The 20720-nt window shown below is 43.3% G+C and overlaps 1 protein-coding gene across 5 annotated transcripts in view; it reads left to right on the top strand.

Annotated features, from left to right (window-relative positions):
- Positions 1-20720, top strand: part of LOC112553879 (GRAM domain-containing protein 2B-like) — a 69368-nt gene that overhangs the window by 1596 nt on the left and 47052 nt on the right. For 2 of the 5 annotated variants that reach the window (XM_025221353.1, XM_025221355.1), the window contains exon 2: positions 19837-20618. In XM_025221353.1, the coding sequence (XP_025077138.1) occupies positions 20518-20618 (101 nt within the window). In that variant the 5' untranslated portion in view covers positions 19837-20517. Of the gene's footprint in view, positions 1-4546; positions 4924-11614; positions 11925-19836; positions 20619-20720 lie in introns of those variants that run through there. The other 3 variants (XM_025221354.1, XM_025221352.1, XM_025221356.1) reach the window with 3 other exon arrangements.

The following is a 20720-nucleotide window of genomic DNA, read 5'->3' as shown; positions in this document are numbered from 1 at the left end:
CAGAAGGGTGACGGATCACACCCCAAGCACGTCACAAAAAAAAAAACTAATTTGTTGGATGCAAGAAAGGAAAACCATTTAAGATGGTGTAAGACTGTAGTGATGAGTAATTATAACCCTCGGCAATGGCGTCAGAAGCCAAAGCTTCTTGTCACGCTGCGTCCTCCTCTGGTCACGATCGTATTAACAGTTGTCAGAAAAAACAAAGAGGAAAACATTTTAGTATGTTGAGGGTATATGCAGTTGTGCTATTTTGTGACTGATATACGAATACACGATTTTCTGACATTGTTGACTTTGTTGACCCCTGCAACAAGTCCCCCCAACCCCAACACACATATCAGAGCAGAAACAGGGGATACTATCATAAACTGGCCCTTGTCATTGTATACTACCCACCTATCCACGTTTGTCAGTCCGTGCTTTATCATAAACTTCATTAATTAGCTATTGAAAGACACTATCACATAATGATTCTTGATATTGACAACGGCGTACGAACCTGATGGCGGTACATTGCTCGGTTCGATACTCGTCATGACGTAGCGTAACACAGGTAAGTGGATTGAGTCAGGTATGGAGTGATGATGTAGTTTTATAGCGCGCTTGTATCCGCATCACAAAGATGCGCTCAATGTGGGTACCTGACTCCGTAGAGAGGTGATGAAGGTCGGGTGACGCTGGAGAGGAGATGGGGACTGCACTCACAAAGGCTGGTCCCGAGATAAACGAGGGCTCTAACTGTTCCCTCCCTGGGGAGGTTATGAGATTTCCTTTACCTTTGCTTATATTCTCTAGTCTTTAATATCTATCCACACATCTCCGTCCAAACATTATCCTAATCCTTTACAAAATAATCTGTTATCCATCTCTTTATCTATTCCATAGCTTGAAGGTATATCTCAGCAGTTATTTTCGCCACGAGTCTAAGTTATCTCCCTTGTGCTGTTTCTCTCCAGACAAAATTTCTCTCGTGAGTGCGAGTATATAAACTAACATCGTCAGGCGGAGCAAGAGATGAACAGAAAAGACGAGTTCAGGGTGTCTGCAATCGACGTCCCGTTTGCTGACGTGGCGCAGCCGCTGTAGCGTCCTTGATGTCGTTTAGTCACGTGGTTAAGAACCTATTGACAGCCGCTGTTGTATGCCTTTCATTGTTTGTCGGGTCGGTGTTTATCTTGTTGATAATGTGTCATACAAGCAATCAATGTTCGGAGCCACAGCAGTTTTTATCATTGCAAGACGAAACGACTAATCTTTCCTCACGCAAACTATAGTTTTTTGTTTGGGTTAGTTATGGAACTGTGTATTTACGAGCTTTCCGGATTTTTCTCATTTACTTCCCTATGTCTTTACCTCCTGCATGTTTTTTTGTTTGTTTTGTTTGTTTGTTTGTTTGTTTTCATTCGTTTAAATTTTTTTATTTTTGTTTGTTTGTTTTGTTTGTTTTGTTTTTGTTTGGGTTTTTTGTTGTTGTTTTTGTTTTTTTTTTGCTTTAAATTGCCAAATGCGGACTCAGTGATGGCTTATTATCCCTAGTTATCCACACGATAAACCCGCTGATATGCATGCACCTAATTAATCCTCAGCTTATCACACGCACACGCACACGCACACGCACACGTGTATATGCACAGTATCTGCCATCTTCTTTCGTTGAAAAGTCTCATCGAGATACCGAAGAAGTATCTGTTGTCTAGGCACGGTGCCCGAGAGACTGGCACCATGATATTGCAGAAATGACAATTTGTTTTGGTTTTTTGTTCGACCTACTTTTGCCATTTAGCGTCCTGCCGCCACGTCATCCTGCTTCACATCACGTGACCTGCTGGCACGGCTTCACCCCTTGACCTTGCAGTCCTTGCAGATCGAAAGCTTGATGACAAGTCACCTGCCACCACCTTGAGAATTCCCAGTACAGGGAAGGTGGGAGTCTTAGCAATGACACACACACACCCAGACATCAGTGCACGTGCACTGACCCGAGGTGTAGTTTATGGTTTCGTCTGCACGTTCGTGTCTAGAATGGATATATTATGTCGATCAGATGAAGAGCTGATCGTGGCCTGGGAGATGCTATCACTCGTGCCCTGAGGGATGATCAAAACTATTCAAAATTAGTCTGATACTCACAAATTTGGCAAGAAACCTAGCCTTTCATCTACAGTAAAGGTCATAAAGTGTGGTTGTTGTTTGTTCCGGGATGTGTTTATTTTAAAGCTTGCTACCCGGAGCATCAGCCAGTCGTGATGTTGTCAACTTTTGATCTTTCACTTAATTTGAATCGAGCTTATTCATTCACGGGGTGAGTGAAACAACAAAAAAAGAACACACACTATTAATGCTCCTTCCCTAGCTAAACAGTTTGACAGCTCATCTTCCGCATCTGATGTTTTGAATGGAGGCTCCATTCCTCTCCCTCTCTCTTTCCCTCCTGTGGATGCCCTCTGAAGTTACGATTTTTACGAAATTTGCACAGACTAGTAGAAGTTTTTCACAATTCATTCTGTGTAGCACTGTTTCCCTGGAGCCGCTTCAGTAGAAAAAATAAAACATGTTCTGGTTCAACCTACATCAACCAAAGTAGGTCAACCGAACTATAATCAAAACGAACATCCCGCCAAACTTGGTTAACATCGGATGAACACTGTGCATCGTCTTCAATGGGTTTTGTGGTTTTACTTTAAGCATTTGATCTACCCAGTGTAAGTAGATCATTTCTACAAAGAATTTGCTGAATTGTAGAGTCACTTTGTTATCTCCGTGGTTGTGAAATAGAGCGAAATATAGGGAAGGAGGGAAGGGAGAGAGAGAGAATGTAAGTCAAATGGCGGCTGGAACCACCGCTTATTAATAATCTCATGGTCAGGCTGTCGAGCTCAACAGTTTGAATTGCAACATCACCCAGACACATCATAGCATTGTTTATACTTTACTCCAAAAGTCCTGGCCGCCCCTTCCCACGCTGCGGAAATGAGCTGTCAACCTCAACAAGGTATGGAAGGGGCATCAAGAACACAGCAACACAATAGAACAAGTGTTTCCTTACTTCACTATACTGACGCCAGGCATGTCAATATTATATCAAAGCATTATGCATCAAGAGTTATAGATACTTAACATACTTTATATCCATCTAAATAAAATATTATCGACTCATATGTCTTTTACATAATGAATAAAGAAATCTGAGGACCAAGAACATTGACCCAGTTCACGAGAAAGCTTTTAATCAACAGACGAAATGTTAATGAGCTTGCTCGCTCGAGCAGATAGAGTTTTTATAACGGTCTGAAGACTGGCCTGGCCTTTCTAGTACTGAGCTTGCAAGAAGCGGGAGGCAGACTCCCACCCGATGGAGGGCAAAGCCGAGTCCCCACGTGCCAGCTGGGTGGGCAGATATCCCATCCACCCGATGGAGGGCAAAGCTGAGTCCCCACGTACCAGCTGGGTGGGTAGACTCCCATCCACCGATGGAGGGCAAAGCTGAGTCCCACGTGCCATCTGGGTGGGCAGACTTCCTCCCACCCGATGGAGGGCAAAGCCGAGCCCCCACGTACCAGCTGGGTGGGGAAGAGGTTCAAGTCCAGTTGGTGTGGCGTAATCACCCGCACCTGCTTCTGTGACAGGGTTACTGGAACTCTTCCGCTCTACCCTTCCTCCACCCCCTCCACACCCAAGTTCACCGACAAAGCGACCTAAAGATTCGCGATAAGCGACTCCCAGGTGAAAAAGTCGGCGGCCTGATATCGATTCACTGTAATTTACTTTTGCTCTGCAGTGATGCTTGAATAGTTTTTCGTTAGTCCACGACAGGAAAAAAAATGCAGAATTGATTTTTCTGAAATAAAACGGTTCTTGAATATGTCTCGAGTTACCGAGACTGAGTGGCTGGAGGGACCGGCCGGCTTGCTGGAAGGACGGATCACTTGCAGCGTTTGCCGTCCCGTTCCTGCTAATCATGCAGCACTTGAAGGGTTAACGGAGGTTGCCGCAGTGGCAGTTGTTTGTGATTCATCTGTTCAGTGTTCACTTTCTGAGACAAAGCGGAAGCTGCGTCACCATCACTTTCCCTTCCACCTTCCCTCCTTCATTGAGCGACAGAATGGCGGCTTGGGACAGGAGCTGGTGCCAGGGTTCGTGACATCAGAGAGGTGGTCGCTGGTGTCTCACAGACTCCTTTGCATGCAACTTCGAGGTTAAACCCTCGTCACTCGTGTGTTTCTGTCACAGTCTCTTCTTTCCCCTTAACCTTCTTTTCTTTTTCCTTTCTCCTCTCACTCTTTCGTGGTATTTTCTGGTTGCATCAAGGTATAGGGGTGTGAGAATAGGAATTAAAAAATTATCTGTTGTTGCTACTAAACCAGAGATTCAGAAATGAAAAACTTCAAAAATATCAAATATGCAACTCTTTTAATGATAATGTGTAGCCAGAGAAATATTTAATTGTAATTCTCTCTCACTTCCTTTCATGATTGTACTTACATGAACATATATATATACCTCACACACAATTGTGTATATACATATATATCATAGAAGGAAAGAAGTGTTTACATACTCTCGGAACTGAACGGATTTGAAATCAGGACCGCGACAGGCCATCTGAGTGACAGGAAGACCTAATCCTACTTAATGGATGATGAGAGCCTGGCAGTCGATGAACCCTGTGGTTAGGGGATGATTCCTGCATTGCTGGGGGCCAGAAATATGTGTGACAAACTCTCTCTCACCCTCGAGCACGATTTTGGCCCCTTGGCAGATCCGACCTCCACCTTCATGTGAGTACATCTCGACTGGGGCGAGCACCGACTCAGTTTATTTTGTTTCCTTACTTTGCCGGCATCGGCTCAGAGGACGTGCGACCTGTGGAAGGAGCGGTTTACACTGATAATCTTTGCGAGGTTTGACATCGTGAAAAAGGTAAAAGATAAAATTACCTCTTTTTTTGTATCGTTGGGCGAGGGTTGTTGGATGGTATGACCTTTGGCCTCTCCTGTTCACTGTGTCCAGCCACTTGGTCCTGTGATTCGCCATTCTGGCTTGTACTACCACATGAATGTCGATGTCCTCAGCTTCTGACTTCTGGTCCAAGCTTCACAGACTGTTCGTCAACACTCAGCAGTCTCTTGATTCTGTCAAATACTGGATGTTAACGAACAAAATACAGTTCAATGAGGGGAAAACAATTGAAGTCATCCTGATAGTCTCCGAACATTTTTCTAAACATCTTCCTCCGTCCATATCACTCACTTTCTCTGGATCCATTATTGTTCTTTCCTATGCTTTCAAGAACCTTGGAGTAATTTTAGACACGTGATTGTCTTTAAGAATCATGTTAACTGTCTGCAAGTTCCATTTTTCTTGAACTACGTAGGAGCAGCACATTAGACATCCTCTCACTATTGCTTCCACCAGGCATCTTCTGGGTATTTATATTGTCCAGACTCGACTATTGTATTCCTTGATGTCCATAACGGCCTACTCAACAAGCTCTAGAGAACTCAAAACAATGCTACTTGCACTGTATTCCGCAAGCGGAAGGATGATGACATCACACCACTTCTGCGACCTGCACTGGCTGCCTCTCGCATCTCATTAAAGCTCGCCATACTTTGCTATCTTATAGTTCATGGCCTCGCCCCTTTTAGCATCATCATCATCATTAGTATTAATGTTGTTTTTGTGCTCGTACATATCTGTTCTTAGCTTTCAGGAAAGACAGCCTCGATGCACTTATTATGTATAACGCTGTTCAGAGTTCGGGCACGGTGTCTGCACAGTTTACAGGTGCTGCCTTGCCATGATATAATATAGTTGCTGGCAGATTATTAATTGCAATGGGATTAATTAAGTTGGTTATTGTCATTGTCACTGATTATTGCGATGGCGACCACCGTCAAACAGCGCCAGTGTCGTCGTCGTCGTCACCATCATCATCATCATCATCGTAGTTGTTTTTGTAAAAGATTACAGTGTCGTTCTGTTAACCTAATCTTAGTCACAGACTCATCGCACCACCTACAACCCAGAATTCGAGTTATCTTTTGAAAAAAATCTTTACAACCTTTACCGCCAACAGCCTGCGCAATTCTCAAAAATCAGGTTTCTCTCAGTCCAGGGGCCGTAGATATGAAGTGAGAGTTAGTCCTTTACCCCAGGGCTAAATGGGGAACGCAGGGGCAAAGGTCTTGTTTCTGAAGTTATAAAGTGGTGTCCTGACCCCACAGATGTTTTTTTCTGTAGAGCTTTACAATGTAGTCATAAAGCTGCGGCAAACATGTCCTGGGGGTTAAGAAACAGGAAGGGTACCCGTATGCCACTTTTATTTTTATAACTAGCTCGAGTGCCCCATTGTGCCCCAGGGCAGCGACTTACCTTCTTGTTATGACTACGGCTTCAGATTCACAGTGTTCTACCACAAAGGCTGTGGTTTTAAGGCATGTTTATCAAAGCTTTCTGTTTATAAAAGAGACTTTGAAGGGGGTAATCATCACAAATTAAGACAGGAAGTTCAAGATCAGGGCATGGTAAAAACCAGTTCTATCAGGATAGACTACAAAAGAAAGAACACGTTCAGCAGGGTGTGACGAGCGCAGTCAGGTGAAGAACGCCGAGACATGCAAGACCCCGGGTGTGCATACCTCACACACTACTCACCCTCTCACCTGCTGCACGCAGGACAGTTCTGCTCAAAACAACAAACAAAACTACAAGACTTATTCCGACGTGGCAGAGACAGTAACGACTATCGTATCTCATTCCTCCAGGATATAGAATATTGTATTCCTCCCTTGTCCTCCACGATGATAGTAACAACAATTGTGTATTTTGAAGAGAAGATTAAGTAACTGTTTAACGAAAAAGTTCACCTCGGACTGAAATTGTTTTCTAATAGGATATTTTGATCCTTCATGTGTGGTCTGGACAAACTCTGATTGTCTACATTTCCTCTTATTTCTTTTGCACTTGAAATGGAGGTTGAAAGACACAGATGTACATTTGTTTGTTTGCTTCTTGTTTTGTTTTTGTCACGACTGGGTAGAGCTCAGTGCACGATACAATTTGCTCAAATCTGAGTGAATACTCGCCAGTTCTGTTCTCGAGATACACGCGCCTACAAACAACATCATGCACCGAAATGTCTGTGCGCAAAAAGAAAGAACTAGCATATCATTATCGTTCCAGCTTCTGGGCTTCATTAGCTTTTTAATGTCTATGTACCCATGCACCCTCCTGTTGTTGATGTTTGTACGCGGATATCTGCAGAAAGGAAGGAGGATATTCAGTGGTAATGTTTGGGGTTTTTTTCTTCTCTCTCTCTCTGTTTCTTGAATAATCTGCACACAAACGTTGAATCAGATAAACAATGTGAACATAAACATAAAGTGTATTTTTAGCTCCGTTTTTTGTGATCTGTTAGACAGATTTGTATAACACCTGTTTCGCCGCTAGTACAGCGGATGTCAATCTTTGCACAGGTATGTGAAGGGTTCAACCCACCTGCAGGTGTGTCATTTGTAGTCTCGACAGGACCAACATGGACGAACATTCGATCAAGTTTGGCAAAGGTTTTCCTTGACGGTTACAGCAAATAGTCCAGCTGCGTACTTATTTTACCCAGTAGTCTGGTGAAAATAATTATCAAGGTATCCTGGGAGTTAGTAATTATAGAATCATTCTCAGCAAGGTGGAGGTAGAAGAGGGGCCTCTGGGGATACGGTCCGGTCCAATCCGATGCCGGGCTGCTGATGCTGGCACTAATTAGGTTCCGGGCAACGGGTTGTGATACCCACCACCCTTCATAGTCTGCTGGGGAACGGGTGCTACCATGGCTTTGATCTTTGTTATTGCTGTATGGGAGTGTTTTATTGTCTCTCTCCCTTCGCGTGTGTGTGTGTGAGAGAGAGAGAGAGAGAGATCAGCTTATACTAACCTTTGTCAGTGTTGTTAAAAGTTGCTGGGCATATACACCTTCCGACTCAGAATTTCCAAGAAAAAATCTTGTTGATTGAATTCAATTATTCATTAATTTCAAAACTCCTTTAGCATCTCTTAAGTCCTGATGTAGTAGCTGTCACAGTCATATTAACATGCCGACTGACAGTCGAATTCGGTTGTGAATAGTCAGGTTGTCAGGTAGATAACTGTATTCGATGACAGCAGTGTTAGAGGAGTGACAGTGTTGCCCAGACACTCGTCACACTACTGTTACTCTCCACTGTCTTGTTATTTCATTTCATCGCTTGACTGATCACCTTTGAGGTCTTCACGGTATCGTCTATCAACCACTTGAAACAGACTTCAGTGAAGTAGAACCTCTAGTGTCAAACGCTCAAGGACAGGTGTGACATTCCACAGGTAAGTCCCGACGACAGATCTCGTGTACCTGCTGCGGTAGATGTTTATTTACATGGAGATGTATCATAGTAGCTAGTCTAGGAAATGAGACCTCAATACAACAAAGCTACAGAGTCAGAATGGAATAGACCTCGAGCAACCTTTGGCCCCAAAGTAAAATGACCTTTTGATATCAATAACCTCGGTGTTACGATTCATTACAGTCCTGTGAGCTTCAATGGAGGACCTGTCCCCTCACCTTGGACACGGCAGTATTCGAAATATGTTGATAAAAGAGTGGACTGGTGTGTGTGTGGGTGAGAGAGAGAAAGATCCAGTGTGTACTTTAACCCTTGCCAATCAGGTTGCGAAATGCTGGGTACATAGAGTACAGTTTGCTACCCGTCACCCACGACAGAGCAACATGTAGATGATGTTATCAGTTGATGCCAGCGATGTTGTCTCTTCATGTTTCCCCATGACGACCGCTACTGATGGACCGATATAACCGTTCGTCAGCTCGTACCTGTTGAAGCATAAATAAATGAATGAGCTATATATATATAAAATCGAACTTCTGTAAGTCCACCTTTCTTAAGTTCATATTCTCCCTAACGAATTTTTAGCATCAGTTGGTTGGTTTCCAATTAAAGCAATACATATTCAATTTCCGAAATTCAAATCGGCTTGCTAAAATCTTCCACAACTCGAATAATAAACTCAGCATATTGAAACCATTTGAAAATACATCGGAAAGTGTAGAATCATGTTCTCCTCCCCCACCGACCCTGCCCACCCGTATTGTCTGTCCTCTCTGTACAGAAACACGTGTGCGATAAGCGCGACTCCGTCTCCACGGGGTGCCGGGTGTTTTCAAAAGAATGACAAGAAATGAACATTTGGTTAAAATTAAATATCCACAATGAAAAAAAAATTCTTTTTCGAAGAACTTCCTTAACTCGAACCTTTCGCAACTCGATTTTTTTTTTTTTATTCGTCGGTCGCTTTCATCTGTACCTGTCTATCACTTGCTGCAGGTAGACTAGTCACCCATGGAAAGCTAAACAAATTATAATGAGCTCTTTGCTATACACTCGTGTCTAAAGTGACGACCTTCTCTCAGATTTTATATTCTCTGGATTGGTGTCTCTATGGACGCTTTAGTCAGCTTTAGTCCCGGGTGGATCAGCCCAACCGGTAGGTTTAACAGTCACGTCCGATGATCGAACAAGCGTCCTGTTACTGTGGAGACACACACACCCGGCTTTGCGCCGTGAGCTGTTGGTGGACTGGTGTCCGGGTGCATGACAGCATTTCGCAAGAAAGGTGGGGAAAGGTCGGGGTAGTTGGGGGGAGAGGGAGGGACGCTCTGGTTTCGCTTGTGCTCACACAACCCAACTGTCAGAGGACAAGGGCAAGCAAGCTGTTTGATCGCTGGGTCGCCGGGTGGTGGGATGGTGGGATGGTGGGGTGGAGGTACAGTCCCGGGTGAAGGTACCCAATAGAATTTGCGGCGGGTAAGTGTAAAAGAACTCCACGGGTTGCTCATATGATGTGATGAAGGGCTTCCACGGCGGGCGATTGCGAAACAAGAGATCACGAGTGCATGAGTGTGTGCATGTGTGTGTGCGCGTGTGTGTGTGCTCACCCCAGGCTGTGGAGGGTTTCCGAGTGTTTTTAGCATATCATGTTCCATTGTGTCGCTCTGAGCAGAGCCTACAGCACCCTTGTCGCACGACTCAACTTTTGGCGGGTGTGACTGGATTTCAAATAACTACATTCTTCCTAAGCAGTCCCTCCTTCATTCAAGGGGCCAGCACCGATCAGCTATTCCTGCTTCCATTCTTTCGCAAGCTATTAGCATAAATTGAAAGCCGGGGTTGTCGTCTGCTTTGTGTCAGTTAAAGCAGATGACTGAGCAGCTCGGTTATATATCGTATCCTCCTACGGAATTTCTGAGAAAACTACTTTCAGTTCCGTTCAACATCGTGTCGGGACTCGCCCAGTGTCAGCGCAGAATGAACGAATGCGACGACAGGTGGACGAGTTAAAGCGGAAATAAAGTTTCTTTGTGCACATGGTGAACAGGAACCTTTGTTGTGAACGGCGCCAGTTTATTTCAAACAATTCGATGGTTGGTCCTGGACTTGCAGCTATGGACTGGAGTCCTTTCAGACGATTATGAAAGTCTTGGAGGACAGTTGTGTAAGGTGGGGAAGGACAGGTGAAGGTTTGCGATTACAGGTAGCCTGTCAACATCCCCTTCATTGGAATCACAAATCTCAAAGGACTGCAGGTTGACTACCTCAGGACAGGAAGACCCCAAAATATTTCATGAACGGGACTTCATCACACGGAGATCATAAAACAACACCGCACTCCTCTGCTTGATTGGCTTTACTTCTCCGCAGGTTTCTGCCATCGATCTATCGGAGAGAGCGAGCGACCCGAGCTGCCGGCAGATCAATAAGCGACAGCTTCGGGTATATTGTCTCCCCGCGGTGCAAACCTACCCGGGAACATCGTCCAGTCGATGGCGCACGAGGCAGAAGATCAAGGGAGTACTTTCTCCGTCCTTCTCTCCACCCTACCCCACCACTACCCTCATAAAATGTGCTCACCTGAGAAATGTCCGGCATTGCGGGAACTGAGGTGACGAGGGGTGGACTGGTCCGACCGGAGCTAAAAATAGGAATCGGGTGTGGGGATCGAATTCCCTCCGTCTTTTGTCACAAGGATGTGAGAGTTTGCGAGGACTTTTAACACTGAGGAGTAAATCAGCTTACTGTGTTAGTTAGGATTCAATTAGCGGAGAGATCGGATTCCCGCCTTTCCAGAAAAAAAAAAATCCAACAAAAATTATCTACAAAGAAAATATTTTTATCATATGTGATTAGCTTCATTCAGTATTTACAATTACAAAAAAGTCGACACGTGTAATTACAAGGCTGGCTTGAGGAGGAGATTCATCAGTTCACAGAAAGAATTGTTATCGAGGTTACAAATTGTTCAGGGTTATTATTTTATGTCTGTGCTAAGAGAAATTGTATACAGGCGTCTCCGACTTGAGGTTTTTCAGTGAAGCGTGCAATGACAGTTGAGTGCAAGTGGGTAGGGATACTTGAAACCTCAGCAGCCGGTGTCTGACAGTGTGTGCATATATATATACATACAAAGACTCAGTCTTAACGAAAGATAACGCAACAAAACTGAAATCGTCCACTGCCAACAAAGAAAGACGATGGAGAACTTCTGTGGACTAATTGCTAACAAAGGGATATGCACGAGGTCAGGGTTCATCTGCCTTACAAACTAAGTGGTTCACACACGACATGCAACGAAGATGTAAGTCCATCCTCTCCACCAGAAGTCGTCCAAGTTTAAGCAAACTGAAAGTGGGATTCCTGTGTCGCTAAAGACATCTTCGGGAAGTTTAATGAAGTGTTATCTTTCCTTGCAGCGACAGGGACTTCGTTCAAAATGTAATTTTTGGTGAGCATCAATGGAAGCTGCCAGGTAAAAACAATGCCATTGTTCGGAAGGAAAAAGAAACAGCGACACCTGCCTTCAGTAGATACGACCAGGTGAGTCGATGTGTTGGGCAATCTTTGTTCGTTAAGTAGGGCGAGCTGTGTCCATTACCATAGCTAGCTTTGTCCATTACTAGAACTAGCTTTGTCCATACTAAGAGGAGCTTTTTCTATTACTAGGACTAGTTTGTCCATTACTAGGGCTAGCTTGGCCTTTTGTCATCAAAGGTTGACTAGCTAATTCCTTCAGTAGTAACTTTACTAACCGTTAATAATTTTTTCGTCGTAACTAAGGCGACTAATTTGTTTTAGCCTCTGGCTTATTCGTTTTCATCACTTGCCGGCAGTCATAGGTTTCTGTAACTGGATCTGTGGCCTGCTTGTAGTTGATGGCCTTTGTCGATAAAAGAGAGCCAAGAAGGGAAAAGAACCCCAGCTGTTTGACTTTCATGCAAGTAAAGGAGGATGCAACAATGTGGTGTTCTAGCTGCCACTATCCATCCAAGATAATATACCTTTATTGTATCCCACGTAGCTATGGATCCATGCCTGGGAGTTTTTGTATAGCTATGGATCCATGATAATATAACCTCACGGTTATTGTGTACCTTCGCTTCCTAACTTCCTTAGCCGACTGCTCCTTTCTGGTGGACGGTAAACATCCAGTAAACAGCAGCTCGGAGCCGAACGTGCTTAGCGACCCTCGACTATGATTTTACCCTCGATCCATGCTGCGGTGGCAGGGAGCATCAGGAAGAAGCTGTGGGGCCAGACGCATGGCGTGAACTTAAAATATGTTTGTTACCTCTGAGATCTGCGGTTAGCAAGTTCGGGGACCTCACATTGCTTCCGTTTTTATCTACCTTAGAGGTAATATTATATGGCCCCACATGAAAAAAAATAATAATAGAAATTTTTTTATAGAACGTGATCAAACTATTCGCGCTCTCCATTACCATGCTAAGTATCACAAATACAAAAAAAAAAAAAAAAACAAAACAGAAGTTGATGGAAAAGATTATTGATAAACTTAGCATCTCTCTCCCATCTCATTCATGATTGACTTCAAACAGCAGTAGAGGCGGTGTTATTGTCGGAGATATTTTCTGAACAAGAAAGTTATCAACGCTCGTTTGAAGCAAGCAGCTGGATAAAAACATTAGTGGCTATTGCTTAATTTGCTTCTAGCTATTCTATTTTTCGCCTATTCGTGTTTAAAACATCGAAGCAATACTGACACAACATTTTTGAGGCCTAAATATCGTCTGTCAGTGCCGCCTACAGTTCATTCCTTGGAGGCTAGTTTTAAATAAAGCCAAAAGAAAAAATATCTCATGGCATAGTTTGAGCTTCGGGATCTCATGTAGTCGTGGCCACTCAATGCGCAGTGTTCACATTCCAACATGACCCGATGGAAAAAAAAGTTGTCCTAATATTTGCCGCGTGTCCCATTGTAAGACAAATTCCTCTCGTGCACCACAGACTCAGACAGGTGCCACTATTTCTCTGTCATCGACTCAGTCTGTGTGTACCAAGGTGTTAAGTTCTCTATTCATTGTGCTTGTTTCTTATCAGCATCATGAGGTGACCAGCCCCCAGCCAGGGGTGAATCTCGCAAGTTGTCGGCGTTTCTCAAAGGCTGCGTTGCTCTGTTGCCTAGATACCAGCACAGTAGTTGATGTTCAGCTAGGCTTCGGCCTGGACATGTGGATGTCATGCTTAGGAGGCACATGTAAAATGAACAAAAGTTTACTGTTTTCCTTTTTGTTTTGTTTTGGTTTATTTTTGTTGTTGTTGGTTTTTTTGTTTGTTTGTTTGTTTGTTTGTTTGTTTTGGGTTTTTTGTTTTGTCTTGTTGTTTTGTTTTTTTTGTTTGTTTGGTTTTTTGTTGTTGTTGTTTTTTTTTTTTTTGCTTTTATTGCTGTTTTTCGGATTATTTAGTTTTGTTTGTTGGCTTTTGGTTTTTTAATTATAAATCTTCTCAGTCATGCATATCGGCATAGTTTCACTTGAAAACAAAATCGGGAACATGAGATAGTAGACATTGGGACTACTTCCCTGTCCGACTTTGAATGAAACTTCTAGGCACAACAAGTCCTAACAGCATCTGTCGCTTAAACTAATTGCACAGAGCAAATGGAGCATGACGAAGGCATGGCCCGGAGCTAACATCTCTACTTCCGTGAACATCGTCTGTAAGTGTGTCCTGCTGCGTGACTTCATCTAGTTCTGGGTGTGGACACCACAACAGTTCTTCGTATTGCCGGGTGGCTTGTCCTCCCACCCTCCACACCCCGGGACACGTCTCACCCAGCGTGAAATGCTGAAACACAATCAGCTAATCAGTTGGGTGCAAAACACATTGGCATGATTGTTGTAGAGGAGACTTGCATGACAACTGAGCGAGAAGTCTAGAAATACTTGTGGAACTTTCGATTGCATGACGGGGCGTGTAGACATCTTTAAAAGTTCACGCCTTGCAGTTTATTTGTTTATTTTTTTTGATTCGCTGTCAAATGTTAGAGTGCGACGTCTTGACTTGCGCCTGACATTTGACCTATATGCTGGTTTATAGACAGCGATTATTTCTATGTGAATGTTCAATAGCTTTTATTTTTTCATATCGTGTTCCTCAAATAAAAGAAAACAACTTTCATCCAGTAAAACAACTCTCTCTATCCCATTAACCTTCTAATAGTGAGATTGCTTTGCTTTGTATCCGTAAAGGTACCAAGCTGTAAGTGGTTTACTGTACCTAAGAGCCTTAGCTTAAGCATCTTCGTACCCATTGTGTGTCATAGAGCAGACTGCTTTTTTTCAGTCTTTAGGCCGACTAATCACTACATGACTACAAATCATTTAACTGTAGCTAATCCAACATTGCAGAGACAGGGGTGAAGGAACCAGGGGGCTAAGGGGGCAGCCACCCACTAAAAAATACTGTGGACAAGAATGTGAACTTTCAGCATGAACTTTGTCTCCCAAGTCCCACCCCTCAAAGCAGAGCATCTTCTTCCCCTACTGAGAGATAGCACAGAAAATAGACTTCATGGGACGTGAGAAATAATTTTGTTGTCACTAGTCACGAGAGGTCAAAAAGTGTAATACTCCAGTAATTACAAAAATTATATGTTGACAGTTCAGTATATTGAGATTTTTTCATAGCAAGGCGAGAAATGGTTATTCAAGCAAAAAAAAACTATACACAGTGAAATATGATCTTGTTTAATGAATAATTATACACAGAGATATGCGCACTTGTCAAGCAGAAAAAAAAAGTAAAATACGCGGAAGGATTTTATGCCGGATTGTAACTCACTCACTGGTCGGCCAACCTGTTAACGTCAGTTCTACGTCCTAACACGTGCCACAACCCCATCCCCAACCCCCAACCCCAACCCCAGCCTCACCCCCAGCCCCCTGGTTATTAATGGTTGATGGCGGACTCACGCGGTGCGGAACACATGTCGAGGTTATCGGGGGACTGGGTTACAAAATCGCCGTTTTTTTGAGGACAAAGTTCTTCTAGCAGCTGCACAGAAGGTGGTCGACATAAATAATGTTTTCTCTTGTGACAAGACATTGTTTGTCAGCTAAGCAGCAAAACACAGCAATGTTCTGTGCAGGCCTATCTGCGTGAGTGGTTGTCCAGTAACTAGAATGTTCCTCCCGTCAGTCACAGTCCCCTGTGGCCGCAAAGCTTTGTACCTCCAACAAAATGTCACCTCGACACCGAGAAACTCTGTAGTCGAGACAATCTGTACGAGGAAACTGTCTCCGAAGATTCCTGTTTTCAGACAGTTTAAAAGCGAATTTTTTTTTTTTTTTTTTTTTTTTTTCGCTAAACGCGTCTTGCTAAATTATGAACAACGAGTGACAATAGAAATTTGAATGTAACGGTAATTGTTTGGAAACACTTTCTTGTCTCGGGTTGTTCTTTCTCCTCGTGTGCTACCCGTTTACAGACCCAACTATGGTGTAGCCTTATTTGCCGGCTTGGATAAAACACCAGTCATGAGCCCCACACCAACCCTCCTAAAAAATATTTCATTCCGGGTAATGTGATGCCACGATTCTCTCCCTTTTCTCCCACTTATCTCCCTTTCCACTCACTCTATCCTCTCTCTTTTTCTTAAAACTTGTTTTTAATCCGTTTGTCTCTCCTTTTTTTTTTTTCTCTGCTTGTTTTTTGTTTTTTTGTTTTTTGTTTTTTTGTTTGTTTGTTTGTTTTGTTGTTGTTGTGTTTTTTGGTGTTTTTTTTTTTTTTATATAACATCTGTGATTTTCTCTGTTTATTGCACTGGTTGTAATCTTGTTCTCTCTTGTGTCCTACCGTTACTTTATCACTCCTTCACTGTCATCATCGTCCACTGCGCTGTCATGATTGCATCATCGTCATCATCGTGACCAAAAAAAGCAATCTCTAAACAAACGCAGCAGTGTTGTCTTCCTGATTGTTGTACCTACCTCACAGGTTATCTCCCATTCACTGGAGCTCGTCAGTCTTGATGTGAGTGTGGGCAGCCATTGTCCCGACATGAAAGCCGCACCTTGCAACACCACCTCGGTGACGTCTGCACGTTTCGCACATAAAATCCTCCCGAGTGCTGGGTAGCGCTGAGTTACAGCACACGCACGAGAGGGCACGAGAGGGCACAATAGCCCTCATAGACCTCCATCGTAAAACGTTTCGCTGTGAGTTCCTTTGACAAAAGGAGAGCATCTGGCGTTTTCATTACGATTCAAATTGATTTCATGGACTAAATGATTAATTTGCTTACCAAGAGGATGACAGGATGACTTGCTGAATGGCAGCAGGTTGGATCGATTGATTGTTGATTAGACATTACACGTGTAAACTAGGATGGTTGTGATCATTCTAGCAGGTCTCATCATGAATGAAACAATGAATAAACGAAAGAAAGAAAGAAAGAAAAATAATTGAGATATAGAATCCAAGCTTTCTATCAGAACAATTTAAGGGGAGATAAACGACAGCAGAGGCAAGGGGGATAAGGGTTCTCCCCCGGTGCATCCTATCTTGACCATATGCTGAACACAGCTCATTCAGCATACAAATAACTGGTCTCCTTGCCTTGTCTGAGTGGTCAGCACAACATCGGTCACCCAGTTCAAATTTTGAATGATGGCGGGTTTGGTGCAACCATTGCTTAGGTAAGAAAGTCGAGATGTTATTAGCTTTCCTGGGGATGCGGCTCTATTCATCACTTTGTCTTCATCCGCAGTCTATCCTCTCGGCTTAAGTTTTCGTTTGAAGTTAAGCTGCGTTCACATCAATTTTCTGCTGAAACACACATCTTTCTAAAACATTAAGCTTGCTTCGTTTGAACATCTTTTGAATAGTTTTCCTGAGGTCATGAAGAACATTGCAGCTGTTTGCTTTTGTGCGTGCGTGCATGCATGCGTGTGTGCGTGCGTGTGCGTGTGCGTGTGTGTGTGTGTGTGTGTGTGTGTGTGTGTGTGTGTGTGTGATGCATGTTCTTTGTACAGTGTGTATGTGTGTGTGCATGCCCATAACCGATCCCCCTCCCGAGATTTCAGCTTCATTTAAACTCGAGTCTGACGATGGCGGCTTGTCACGTATGATGAAGAAGATTTATTTACAGCTTAGAAATATTTTTTATGCTCTGGTTGTCAGAAGAAGAGTGTTTTACTGACTCTCTCTCATGTTATACCACCATGAATATTTCTTTATGGCCCCAGGCCACGAGGATGTGTAACCCAGTCCCCGTATGGGTACATGTCCTCGTGTCTCATGTCGGTGCAGTTACGAAATGCTCCGATGTCTCCATGGCGACGAGAGCAATGTTTGGGTTTAATGACGGTTAGCTTTTATTAAACATTAGACATTCATTTCATTCATTTATCCCTTCTGTTTGTTCTTAGTCTAAAAACTTACTTATAATATAATAGTGCAATTGTATTTTATAACCAGATCGCAAGAATCAAAGCCCCAAACTTCACAACCATTAGCTTCTAAATAAAATAAATTAAGCTCTACTTCAATATTTTCCATGTCAAACTTGAAAATAGGTAATTTATGTATTTACCTTTGAAGAAATGATAATTTTAGTTCTTTATATTAACAATATTGTGTGAGGGAGAGAGAGACAGAGAAAGTATTTGCGTGCGTGCATGGAGTTCTTTTTCCCTGTCGATAACAAATGCATTGTCTCCATAGTCTTGTTTCACATTTACAATTATTCATCCTATTTTCCTTTTATTTATGCTGTATCCGGTCATTACTTGAGGCCTAGATTTTGAGAGACAGAAAAACTCAAATGAACTATTATTTTTAGCATGTGACTAAAGAATACAGAGTGGATAGTAAAACAGACCCGATATTTACACTTTCTTTGTGAAGAGAAGGAATTGTATAAACATAGCACCTGATGCAGAAAAACTTTCCATAGCTACCCCTTCCCCACCCCAACCCCATGACCTGCTTAGTCATCAAATACCGCAGAAATTTTATGAAGACAGAATTGCAACATGTTGGCCTATACAGTTTAACTAGGATGCAATCTTTCGGAGAATCATTCCTGTTTCGTACCGCCCTAGGGAAGGAAGCAGGGAAGAAAGAAGGAAACAAAAAACCCACCAAAATAGGCGTTTTTAATGATTGCCACAAGACAGTGAAAGCTGAAACCAGTCTCCAAGATTCAGGGTGGGGTGGGCGGGTGGCCATTAAGTACAACGTGTATCGTTTTCACACAAAACTTAAAAATAGCCACAAATGGGTCGCTCGGGGTTAAATAGTTTTTTTCTCCCACACACACAGGAAAATCGGCGAACGATAACTGATGGGTGCAAGAGAAAATGACAGAATAATTGTGTCGATTGACATGTTGATTAACGCTTCCTGGAGGCTCGTTATCTCCATGTTGTGACACGCTTCATTTCTTCAACCATCCAAAATGGCGGGGAATAACTGTTAGTCGGTATCAACCAACCGTCTCGCGGCTGAGGTTGTGGTAATTTTTAACACAATCACTAAACCAAGTTTCAAAAAAAAAAACAAAAAAAAAAAACAAACAAACAAATTGGTCACGTTGTAATTAAGACCTGCAATTATGGAGACTCGTGTAAGCTTGACCTCAAGCTTATGCAAATTCAGTGAGGTTATATTACCCTCTCAATATTGCTTCATGAAGTTTTCTTAGGACTTCATTTCTTCAGTAGACTGATGAGTACCGTTTCTTCATGACCGGAAGAGCTTTTTTTGTCGACCCACAAGAGCTCTCAGACACGTGACCTGACTTGGAGACCCAGGGGCTTCCGGTGCGATAGCAAAAGGCTGAGCCTCCGACATCTGACAGATTTCTCTCCTCCGTCTGACTCCGCATGGACACTATCCGCTTAGGGCTCTGGGTTTCTCTGCAAACTTCCATCACTTCTTTTTTTTTTTTTTTTTCTTTTTTTTTTTTTTTTTTTGCCCTCCACTCCCAACTCCTTTCAAATAGCAAGCTTTCTCTAAAGGTCCTTCTCCTTGACAAAAGCTTCGCGAGCTGAAGAAAGTCATCGACTTTTCCATAAGCCTCTTTCTTTCTTTACTGTTTTGATTCTTGATCCTCTGAATTTCATTTTTACGGAAAATCCTGGAGAAAAACCTCCGACACTCGTCATTTCAGCCACCATATGCTGCTAATTCCCACATACATCGATATATCAGTGTTCTCAAGTAATCTTTACTGGAGATGTCTGAGAGGGTCGAACACCATGTAATCATGCTGACGAAGGCATACAATATTTCTTAGCTGGTTTGTTGAAAAAAAAATCATTCTTACTTATAAACATACTATTTTGCCGTTTATTTTCAATGAATACGTGAAAATATTAAACAATTTTGGATGTGCTGGACAGATCTCCTAGTCGGAGCACGATCGTTTAAAAACATCGTTACCAATGAATTATTCATTCATTTCTTTATTTTTTTACCCTCACAGATCTTCGAGTGTTCACTTCGATAAGCAGACGCCGACGTGTAATGATGCTGCAGCATCACCATCACCAGCGACACCAACTTCAGCAGCTTCCTTCACACTGTCGTCAGACGAGAAGGGCGAAGGTGACGACTATGGTTCCCCGAGAGTTCACAGGTCGCGATCTGCTGGTGATGCTCATCAGCTGAAGAACCAGCTCTTCTATGCTTCAGCGCCTGCTGCCTTAGCCTTATCTTCCTTCGCTATTGCAGAACTCTTTGGTGAGGACTTAGCTGTCGACCTCATCGGCAAGGAAGGCAAGCAGGAGTTCGATGAAAATGTGTGCAAAGCCGACCGAGCGGAAAAGCCCCACCGGGTTCCCAAAACCTCTGCTTTGTTGACTAAAGTTGAAGAAGAAGATCATCTCAAAATGCACCAGCAAGTCGACGCCCAACCGGAAGTGGCTTACTTCCCTTGGTTACACGAAAGACAACGGGCGCAGTCTCTGAGGAGGCGGAAGTCTTGGATCGCCAGAGAGATCGGTTTGGGAGGGAAGCAAGGCGAGCTACTGTTCCGAGTCGGAATCCAGCAGGACATGGCGCTGAAAACATTCCGGAGACGGTTGCTGTTGGCGACGGGTTGTCTTCCGGTGTTGTGACATCAAAAGCAAAGAGAAAGAGTGTGAACCTGGTGCCACCGACGCAGATGACTGTGCGAAGGTCCAACTCGGAAAAAATGTCTCCAGAGGAGTCGGGTACGTTGAAGGAGGCGCTGACTCCACGTCGCTCCACCATTTCGACGTTCAGGTGAGTAGACAGGTGGTCTTCCAGGTGTGGCGCTCTTGGGCGGTGGATGGGGTTGTTGTTGTTGTAGTTTTGTTCTTTGCTGTTTTCTTGGTTACAATTTTT

The sequence above is a fragment of the Pomacea canaliculata genome, linkage group LG13 (genome assembly GCF_003073045.1).
Source record: "Pomacea canaliculata isolate SZHN2017 linkage group LG13, ASM307304v1, whole genome shotgun sequence".
In the NCBI taxonomy this organism is placed as follows: Eukaryota; Metazoa; Mollusca; class Gastropoda; order Architaenioglossa; family Ampullariidae; genus Pomacea; species Pomacea canaliculata.
The sequence above is the reverse complement of the archived record's forward strand: the minus strand, read 5'-3'. Positions and strand labels throughout refer to the sequence as shown.